This window comes from Agelaius phoeniceus, chromosome 4, assembly GCF_051311805.1.
Source record: "Agelaius phoeniceus isolate bAgePho1 chromosome 4, bAgePho1.hap1, whole genome shotgun sequence".
NCBI classification, from domain to species: domain Eukaryota; kingdom Metazoa; phylum Chordata; class Aves; order Passeriformes; family Icteridae; genus Agelaius; species Agelaius phoeniceus.
In genome coordinates, this window is record NC_135268.1 from 68,034,591 (window position 1) to 68,046,076 (window position 11,486).

Sequence of the window (11,486 nt, forward strand, 5' to 3'; positions counted from 1 at the left end):
TGCAAATGCTGATAAATACACAATTGTTAGAACTAACTCTAGGAATTTCTGATCTTCTCTCATTCTTCAGATTCCCACTGTTTGTTCAAAATTGTTCACTTACACAAGTTGTTCAATCACAAAATTGCACACTTGCTATTTTTTTAAGTTCCCTCTATTTCCACTCTATAATGGGAGTACTGTTACTACACTATTCTGTGTTTAGTTAAAGGTTAGTATTTTTCTTTCTTCTTTTTATTAGTTGTAACCATTCTGTGTTTTCTGTTACACTTATTTACTACCTGTTTACACATTTATCATCATATCAGAAAACATAAGCATATATTGTAGTATATATTTAAATATTCTCAGAGGGTAGGAGTTTATTTCAAATTGATCGTCAAGAGACAAATTAAGCTCAATAAAGTTTTTGGGCAGATATCAGATGCAATTCTAAATTATGCCTTAGGAAAAACAAGCTCAAAACCTACAAGGTATCCTTTGAGGTACTTTCCTGGAAATTCTCTAAACACTACAGTTTTTCTTCTTCACATGCCCAGAATAAATACAGGCCCAGACCCAGTAAAAGAATACCTGCATTTGTATTAACACACATGCCATGAACCTGGGATTTCACTCCTACAGGATTTAATTTGAGTGGAGGATTCCCAGTGTTTGCTCAAACTCCTGGAGACCAAAGTTTTCCAAAGTACACTGAAGGAGAAAGGATTAGAAAAGGACAAGGAGGAGAAAGAGAATATGTAACCAGCACACCTCAGAAAACTCCAGTCAGTGATACATAAATTTACTATTTTAGGGTGTTTACATACATGAATATTCACTGCATCTTCCTTCAAGAACAGAAGCTTCCTATGCAGCCAGTTACCTGGATATGGGGATTTTTGTGAGCTGTAAATTCAGGAGACCTTGGTAAATATATTCTTTAAGGATGCCCCTGTGCATTGCTTGGCCATAAATATAATTCCAGGTATTCCCTTTGGAAACCACAGGGATGGAGCCATTACTTGGCAAGACTGTGGATTCAGTGAATGAAATGCATTCTAGTGATGGAGCACATTTCTGATAGCATTTATCTATTAAACTGATTCATGAGGAACATTATCCCTGCACAGATATTGCTAGGACTTCGTAGCTTCAGCAGCCTTGGAATTCCCTTAAAGATTTTGGGACCAGGAAGAAACACAGAGAAGCTCTTCCTTCCTTTTCCCTTGTATCTCATGTTACAGATGGTTGGCAACCAAGATGCTGAGGTCCAAAATACATGAGATTTAAGGAAGGAAATAGGCAAATTAATTTCTGGGTTAAGCTAATCTCAGAAAGCACTTTGGAAAGAAGCTTGAAATGGATTTGTAAAGACAATTCTTTTCAAGAATATCTCACAGAAAAAATCAGCTTTGATGCCTTGGCAGATGTTCTTGCAGAATGAAAGATGTGGTTAATGTTAAAATGTAGCCACAAAAAAGTCACCACAGAATTAAACTGCGGTCCTACAAAAATAAGCAACACGAAATTAAATTCCTATAATGGAATAAGTGTGAAAACAAAGTATCTGAGACTACCTGATGCTATTTAAGGCAAAAAGCTTCATTTCATTATATTCCCAGTCCCATTTAATTGAAGTACATTGGGAATAACTGATCTGTCATGAATGATCCAACATAATAAAGTAACTCAGACTATTCCATGACAATATTTAACACTCCCAAGAAATAAATCTAACACTCAATACAGCAATTCTGGTATCAGCCAGATGTTGTTCAATGGGATTTTTGCAGTATGCAGAAGTTCTGTCTGTGACAATTTACAGAACTTTGAATGCCTGAGACAAATTACAGCATTTTTACAGAATGCCTGAGACAAATTTACAGAACTCTGAATGCCTGAGACAAAAGAAAGCTCTCAGTATGCTGCACAACAACCTGATTACTTGGAGACTAAATTATTTTTGTTTGCTTGAAGTCCAGCAGCCCTACTGGACTGCTGGACTTCAAGCAAACAAAAATAAGTACAGCAAGTACAGAAGCACTAGCCAGCATTCACCAGCCAAAAGTACAGAAGAAATGTGTCCCTTCCAATGGGTGTGGGCAGAGTCAAGGATTAAGTGGTGTCACCTTGTATATCTTGTGTTCTACCACTGGAACTCAGAACTTCAGAAGCCACAAGTACTCAACAAAAAGCTAAAAAGATGATAGGTCAAGTAGCTCACAGCCTACAGACAAACCAATATTTCCTGCAGGTATGAGTATGGCATGGGAATTTATGCAGGTGCATGACAGTCAACACCACCTGTAGTAGAGGGGCAAAAGTCCAATATTATGAGATGAGATCCTGTATAACCAAAAATTATTTCTGATGCATAAGTGCTGAAGTAGTAAAGGAGCCCTAACATCCCCCCTGACATTCCTAAGGATTCAACAGCCATGAGATGCAATTTTTATCCCTCTATCCATATGGGGTCAAAGCAGTAATGTGTAAGGAATCAGTTCTCTTTGCCTGAGAACCTTTCAATATGGGGATGCTGATGGGTGATTTTTGGAAGTGAACTAATACTTGTGCTAAAACTTCCATGAAGATTCTGCATGCTGTGAAATGGAGTGAACCCAGGATGGTCCTAAGCCTGTGCCAGTGCTACACAGACATTCCTTTATTGAGACAACTTCATAGATGGCAGGTGCAGTGAAGGGTAATAAACATGAATCACTCCTCCTTTTGCAGATGTGAAATAACCCAGTAGGAGTTTACCCCAAAATTTTTATTTAGGTTACAGATATTGAAGATGAAGGGTTGTGCACCCTTCTTCCTTGACACAAGAAAAATATGTGCTCTTGTGCAATTGGGATAACATCAATTTTATGAGGAAAGATGGGTCCTCCTGACTGGAAATTATTCCAGAGGTGGGTCCTCCCTGCTGGAAATGACCATTCAGACCCACCTTTCAGCCAGAGTGATCTCCATTTATCGGACAAGGAACGTTTAAGTGATAAATGAGTTTGCCATCAGACATACACATTGGCCAATATTAGTACAAAGAATAAAAATAAGAACCTCAATGACTGTTTGATTTACAGCATAACTTTCTTCAGAGAAGGTATTAGGAAGTATCTAAGAAATAGTCATTCCTATATTAAAAATCTTATTCTGAAAATGTTCATGTTGTTATTTTCCCCTGCAATAACATTTTCACTGATGTTATTTGATTATTTAATGGATTATTTGATTATTCAAGTTCTTTCAACTTCTTTAGAGTTCTCTTATGTAGTGCCAGTCGGTTTTAATCAGGTGCCTACATTTGTACAATGATTTAGGATGGAAATTAAAAGTTTGCTTAATAAAAGAGGAGTGAAGCTCTGGAATAATCACCCAGAATTGATGGGAAATAAAACTTCATTTAAGTGGAAAACGAGCAGTTTATGGAAAGAGGTAGCCAGTGTAGTTGCCTACAGTAATCTAGGGAACTGATCTCAAGCACCTGAGAGGCCCTTTCAGCTTCATGCTCTTCTAAATATATAAAATAAATTTTAATCTAGATGCTGGGAAAGAAGAAAGAATTTTAAAGGTGTCTTTTCTGTGTTATCTCATTCTCCAGAACATGCTGTAGTTATTTATAAATGTGTAACCACCAGCTGCCTTTTCTCACAGTTTTTTTTTCCTCTCAAAAATACTCTGATAAGCAGCAAACAAGGAACAACCACAGGACTACAGGCATTTGTATGTAACTATCTTCAAAAGCAGTACAGCAGGGATATATAAAAAACATGAAAAGCAAATTAATAGGATTTCTTATGAACTTCTGGATTTCTTTTTCACTTGCTTTGTATTTTCACATTGGAGAAAGAGAAGAGAAATGCATAATTGAAGATATTCCCAGTGACACCCTGGTAGTTGGTAGGTACCTGTCAATGCTTTATGATGATCTAACCCAGGCAGTAACAAAGATAACTGGAAATGTAACAGCAATTTCTGTGACTGATGAATATGGTAAAAAACCAGAAAAGGGCACTCTGAAAAGAACTCCCTGCAGCAGGGATTAGGTTTAAAGTCCTCAAACATTGTGTGTATACATCACACAAAGAAAAGCAGGTTTTCAGAGTGCTTTACTGACTAAACAGAGAAAAAGAATGTTTTTTAATTCTACAGCTGTGGAATTGCTGCTTCCATGTGTGCTTCTGCATGTTCTGACTGATGTACTCATTCATATCAGGATTTCTGTAATATGGTTTTCCCCATATGAATGGGAAAGTTACTTTTTTGATAAGTGCTGGTCTGAAAAGAGACAATTCACGATGCACTGAAGTTTCATTTCTCCTCTGATACAAGAAGCACATTAAATTAATCGACAAGACTGTAAATGTAAGATTTCAAGGGGATAGTAAAAAAATAATACAAATGAATCTTTTTTTTTTAAATAATATGATAAGAATGAAAGACAATCCATAAAATGTAATTTGAGTACAGCACATTATGCTTTTGGAGGTCTCAGTGTGCCTTCTAGAGGCTAATCTTCCCAGAGCATTAGGAGTAATTAGAAAGTTTTTCTTGTTAATTAACCCTTTTTTGTAGTACTTTAGAACATTTTCTACTGTAGTAAAAATTTATTGCATTTCACTCTGTTATGAAGTACCCCTGAACAATATTAATCATAAACACATTAAATACATACATACATTTTTCCTGAAAAAGCATCAAAGATGTTTAATGTTAAGCTCTGTTTTACGTAACAGATTTATCTCTGTTTTTATTCAGGGAATCACAAAGTACAACGCTGGGATTTACATATGCGTGACTTTCTTGATTCTGCTCCTGGTTTGGGAATGTTTGTGACTGTCACAAGCCCTACTAGTGAGGTAAAAATGCTTTATGAAAATTTCTCTACAATTTATGACTTGACTTCTGGCACTGGCAGGCAGCACTATCTAAAAATAAAAGACACTTCTGAGGCAGAAGTAAATCTACAATCTACCAGCTAGTTCAGCATTTTGGTGCTGAAAGATAAAAGTAAAAATAATTACAATAGTTGATAAATATGTATAAGGACAATTTTTGAATTACTACCAGATTTGGGAAACAGTGTCAATAAGAAGAATTAGTGACAACTGAGAAAACAAGTTAAATGAAAAATAAAACCCCAAAATTGACTAATGAAGTAAGCTGGTACAGAATCCACGTGAGCAGCAGGAAGGTGTGCTGATGACAAACAAAACCCAAAGTCAAGGTCACCAAGGCTGCTCTAGCCCTCATGCAGAGCAGCTGCCTGAAGTGTGAGCTTTTTCAGCAGTGGACAACTTATTTCCCTGCCTAGGCAAGGTGTCAGTTTTCAGACTTTGAATGCTTTAGAGAGCATTGGCTTTTGTACATTGCAAAATTCTGTATTATTTTCATGTTCACTGTGAGGTAAAATTGTTTCGTTTTCTTTAAATGAGTTCTGAAATTTGGATGAATTTAATGATGTCAGCAGCTTAACTGATTCCTTTTTGCATTCAATTCACAGTACTTTTTTTGATTTATTTATTGGTAGTTATAAGTTACAAACCCAATGCATATATCTAAATTGCAGGTACTGTTGTCAAAACTGTATGGGCCACAAGGGACCTTTACATTTACATCCTTCATCTCTGGGGAGCATATCATCTGTTTCCAGTCTAACTCCACAAGATTTGCAGTGATTGCAGGAAGTAAACTGGTAGGTGTATTTCCTAAACAGTCTTTGTTGTAACAGTATAAATCATTACCAATAGCTGGATTAGAAGTTGGTCTAACTTCTACCAGATAATTCAATGTTTTTTAGAGATTAAGGAAAGCAAACATAGAATTATGCAGATAAAAAGACAAAAAGACTCTTCTCATATTTAAAAAGTCAGCATTTAAGAGGCAGGACTAAGGATAGAGAGATTTAATGTTTGTAATGTGCTTTGAATGCTAAAGATTCTGATCATTAAGAACAACTAATTTGGATCAAAAAGACAAATATGTAAGATTGACTAACACAATCATTTGACATAAAGATATTTCATGTATTCACTAACTTAGATTGGATGGCCAATGAAAATGTGACATTTTAGTTTTTGAAAGATATTCAAATGAAGAATATGTCAGCATATTTGTTATTGTCTACTCCCAGAAAAGTTGGTTTTAATGCAGATTTGTGGGGGAAAAAAAGACATCAGAGGTGATAGCATGGCTCTAAAAATTTTTTTCTTGCAGCAAAATAAAATTTATAAATACTGTTTTGAAATTTTATCAATTTGCTGCTTCCCAAAACCAGGGGAGAATTACTCTCTAGAACAGTTTGGGGCTTTTTCTCTTCAGCTGACAGCAAAAGTGTTAAATAACCAGTTAAATAACCAAATATCATCTTCTAAATGAGTTAAGGTAAGCTAAATCTCATCCTAGCTGTGCACTTCAGAAACATGTAGATAACACAGAAATAACAATACTGGAGTAGGATTATTACACTGGAATAACAAGATGTTCTTACAGACCGATTTATAGAAATTAATGGAAATTTAATCATATACATTGCAAAAGCAATTAGCTCTAATCATCAAAAAAATTGTGGAGCTTATCAACTAGAGAGAGTTAGGGGGATAAAGCTTTGGTTGGTCACAGTTAACTGTGCACCATGAATGTGATTCTGAGGATGTGCAGGTATTTTATCTGGAGTAAATGGGGGTGTATTAGCATTATTTTACATGATACATGCACCATGTAGAGTTCTGACCATCCTATATAAAAGATACCAAGAGATGCAGGGAAGGAGAACATTAATATCACAAATATTAAATAATGTTTGTTTGAGAACACAGAGATAAAAAAGGAACATACTGTCCTTTTTAATTATATCTGGAGGAAAAAAGGTCACAAAAGGAAAAACATTCTTTAGTGAAGATAAATCTTTAACTGTTCTTTGTAAGAATCATATGGTTATCTGAACTCTTTCAAACAAAAGTAAAGAAATTAATGGACCACAAGGTTGTGAGATGGATTTCTACCTTCTTTCAAGACAACTGAAAGAAAATACACTCTTCATTTATGGCTGATCTCTGAGCAGACCTAACTTCTATTATGGTAATATCAGTTTCTAGGGTTTTGAAGATTATTTGTTTGGCTAAAACCTTTTTATTTTCTCTTAGGCATTAACTGGCTTCTAGGAGAAGTTTCCCCCACTAGTTTTAGTAGAATTTTTCATGCATGCCAAAATAAGTTGCATAACATTGCAAATTCCATTCTTCTCTCTTCTTTCCATGGTACTATTGCTTGGCTGGCTTGAGGCATTTTTGCTATACATCATACAACAGCCTGAAGGATATTAGGAGACATTCCAACTTGGATAAATAATGTGAAGAAAACAGTTATGTGAGGGAACCTAGAACTGTATTTGTAAAAAGACTCCAACAGTACTATTAAAAATAGTAATTTCTGCAATATCAGGATGAACAGGATGAAATGTGAAATATAATGAGCAGTCTTTTTTTTTAAACTACTTTGGACAAAGGCAACATTTTAATGCTGGTTGAATCAAAACTAGCATAAAATAGTGCCCGAAAATTAGTAAAGATTGTAAATTTGTATAATTAATTTAAAAATAAAATTAAGAAACACTTCAAATTTTCCACCTGACTCCAAATTTAGGAGGAATTCTAATTTTTATAAGCAATTAAAACTATTTTCCTGCAATGATCTTAAGGGGAAATTTTCCATTGTTTAATTTTTATTCTAAGGAACTTTGAAAAAACAGAAGATACATTAATGAGAACATTTTTTTCTTTTTGCAGCGCATCCATTTGGACATCAGAGTTGGAGAACATTTTTTGGATGAATCTGGTATTCAAGCCAAAGACAAAGTGAATGAAGTTAATATCAGACTAGAGAATCTAATTGAGCAAATTCATCATGTAACCAGAGAACAAGAGTATGAAAGAGTATGTATGTCCCCTAATGTAAATGTTAAAAAATATTGTACATTGGCTTATTGATTTATGAAGTATTATGAGGTTTATTATCCAATTGCAGGGCTGTTTTTAACTAACTCATAAAAATCTATAGATATTTAACCAAAATAGTCTCCATTACCTTGCAAAATATTTTTAAGTGGTTACATAAGACTATTAATCACTGTGGGCTCATGCTTGCAGCAGCAGGTGTTATTTTCTAGCAGCAGGTGTTATTTTAAAGCAGGAATTTCCAAGCAGAGTTTTCTTGGTCAGACTCAGCCACAGCAGCCGAGCTTTTGGTAGGTACCATTGTGGGTGATGCTGTTATTTCCACACTGCCCTGGGCACACAAACTCCATTGAGTGGGAAGGAAATGACTGAGTGTGTATTTATATATCCCCATGAAGTGTACATTTATGTATCCCTTCTTCAAACACGTGTACACCCAGTCACTTTTCTATATGCACACAGATAGACTGAGAAATGTATCAACTCGTTACCCAGTTTGAAATGGATCAACTTGTCACCCAAAACCAGAAATTTGGCTGCAAAAGGGCTCTTGACAGCAAATTATATAAACCTAAACAGGTTAAAATCTGTACTGATGGAACATGTTTAGCACAATGCATCTTCTGTGAACAGGGCAAGCTCTGTTTACCTTCCTGCTTCAGGATGCAGTGTGCCTGCTTCTCAGTTTTGATTTGTGCAATATCCACCATACAGATAAGTACAAACCTTCATTTTTATCCACATGGAAAAATGTTTTTGTTCACCACTATGCAGAAGAGGGATGCCTTTCTGGTTACCATGAAACACAGATGGAAAAAGGTAATAATTATGCTTTTCCTTTATTCTCTAGGAGCGTGAAGAAAAATTTCGGAAAACAAGTGAAGAAACCAACAGCAATATTTTGTGGTGGGCTATAGTACAAACACTAATCCTCATCTCTGTTGGAATCTGGCAAATCAAATCTCTCAGAGATTTCTTCATATCTAAGAAGCTTGTTTAAGTTCTATAAAGTCAATGCACAGATTCAAAAATTGCTCACCATGTTAACACTGAACATCCAAAGAAAAAGAAACCCTGCACCTATGAGAAAATTGCTTGTATAGAACTCTCAACCTTCTTTCATCTTCTGCTCTAACTCTGGTTTCTCCAGCAAGGTCACAACCTCTGGCATCCCCTCACGTTTTGCTCCTTGAATCCCATCTTTTGTCATTTTCTTTCCCCATCTGTGGATGTAAAGCTAAATATAGAAGAGTCAGTGACTAAGGCAGAATTTAAGTTCAGTATTTAATGAAGGATATTTAATTTAGGTTAAATCTAAAAGAAAGTTTCCTAAGATTTTAAATTACTCTGCTTGCTGAGTAATCTTATTTGGCACTACCATGAACAGATCAGCACTTCAGACTGACTAGGATTCAGATAGTAAACAGAGAAATAATTACATCCCTGTGGTGCTTAATTGGGTGAGAGTGTCTTGAACTCAATCTATGTGTGTGTAACACCTAAATATAATTGTGAATGCTTTCTCGTAAAATATTCAGAGTTTGAACCGATCAGTGGTGGCAGCAATTATCATAGAAGAGAGAGACCCAGACAAGCAATTTGGAATTATACTTACTTTTTCTTCCAGAAAAGTCCTTAACATTAGGTTATGGAATTGATGATGATCAGATGCCTCCCACAGTTGTTTATATAAATTACAGTCTTTATGAAATATGCCAAAGAAACCCAAATTATTGGGTTTCTTGGTAAACAATGCCAATTTTATTTTAACTCATTCCTGCACTAAATGTTTCTGTGTTGAGAATTTTTATAATTTTAATTATTTAGCAACTTTATTATGACTGCCTACAGAAATTACCATTTCTTGACTTAATTTTCCATTACTTATTGCAGCTTGGTTGCATATACCTTTATGCCCTAATTTAGCGAGTTTATGTACAAATAGCAGTGTAACTACAGTATCATACAATGACAAGTCAAAGGCTGTGGTTAAAATTCCAGATAATTAGTTTGACAAAGCAGCAGTAGTAGAAGGAGTTGGAGGTGATTACATACAAAGACATGGAAGTTTCTAGAGCACTGTGATAGCAGAATATTGTGGTTTGTTTTCCTACCCATCTTTTCAGACCCTTTGCTGGTTTAAAAGGTAGTGAAAGGTGAAATATCTGTAGACCAGTTACTGTTCTAAAGGCACGGCTTTCTTTCTTTTTTCTATCTTCTCACCTGTTGTTTTCTTTAGCAAGGAAATAACATTTTCCTTTAAGTCTACTTATATTTCCAGCATGGGAGTTAAAAGACAGCTGGTAGTATGTGAAAATCAATAAAATTGATATAAAGTACAGACAAAAAGCAATGTTCCAGGGACCAAATCAATCCAAATAAAATCTCATAAAACTACTCACTGCATTGTGCCCTATATTTAAAAATTTGGATACTTCAGAGGTGCCACTTGGAATGACCAGTAAGTAAGTGTTATTAAATTAACTTCTCTAGAGCACTCACTCACAACATGTCTTGTAATAACATCTCTGGTGGTGGGTAAGAAGGAAATATGTGTTAAAACCATATGGTATATGAAATCCAAGAAGAAAGTAATAAAGTGTTGTGACAAGGTTGTGGTTCAGACTTTAGCTGATATTTAGTGTAAGGCTCCTAACCACATCCCAGTGACAAACATAACTCATTTCACTTACAATACACTCCAGCTGGTAATCCAGGACAAGCAACATTTCAGAATTCATAAAAGAGCTGATCATGTTTCATCATATTAATTAGGTCTATACTAAAAGAGTATAGACTTGGGAGTCTTGAATATAACTTGTGACTGCTTAGTTCTTTACTACTACTATTGGTACTATTATTAAAAATAATAATCATCATCATCATATTATCATCATCATCTTTGCTTTTAGGAAATGTTTTCAGTCTTCTTCAAGATTTTTAATTAACTTCATAACGCACGAGCTGACTCACAGCTCTTTTGGGAAGCACTTTGGGGGCAGAAGCCTTTGTGACATTAAAAGCTTCCTCTGCAGTTTGTGGCTCTGTCATATCCAGAGCTATAGCCTGCACTGCAACTAAGTTAGTAGGGGACTTCCTGCCTAAAATTTTCATCACTGGACACTAGCAATCCATGGGGTCATTTTTGTCTAAGAAATGAACATTAAATCTCCTCCCTTGCTCTTATTCCACAACAGAAGATGCCACGGCAAACCTGTGACAGCGAATTAACAAACTTCTTGGATTCTTGCATTTAAAAGAGTGAAATCCACAATTATTTTCTCTGCTTTTCTTTTTTTCCCCTCCATCCGCTGGCCCGAGAGGAGCGAGCAGGGCGGGGCTCCTGCTGAAGGTCCTGCCCGGAGCTCTGTGGGTGCAGCTCTGTTTCCCACGTCGGGGGACGGGAGGGCGAATCTCTCAGAGCACCGTCTGTTCGGCACCGCTCCACTTTGATAGTGAGAGGCCAGAAAAAACAAATTTTATTGGAGTGCGCGTGAGGACCAAGCTCTGCCGCCCCGAGGCCCCGCGGCGGGAAGGGCGCGGGCC

The 11,486-nt window shown here is 36.0% G+C and overlaps 1 protein-coding gene across 1 annotated transcript; it reads left to right on the forward strand.

Moving 5' to 3' along the window:
• Window positions 1–1,398: 1,398 nt before the first annotated feature.
• Window positions 1,399–10,377, forward strand: LOC129120999 (transmembrane emp24 domain-containing protein 11-like). The gene is made up of 5 exons (XM_077176606.1): window positions 1,399–3,885; window positions 4,744–4,844; window positions 5,555–5,680; window positions 7,773–7,919; window positions 8,791–10,377. Exons 1-5 carry the CDS (start codon window positions 3,756–3,758, stop codon window positions 8,938–8,940), a joined length of 654 nt encoding a protein of 217 aa, XP_077032721.1. The 5' UTR covers window positions 1,399–3,755; the 3' UTR covers window positions 8,941–10,377.
• Window positions 10,378–11,486: the final 1,109 nt, after the last annotated feature.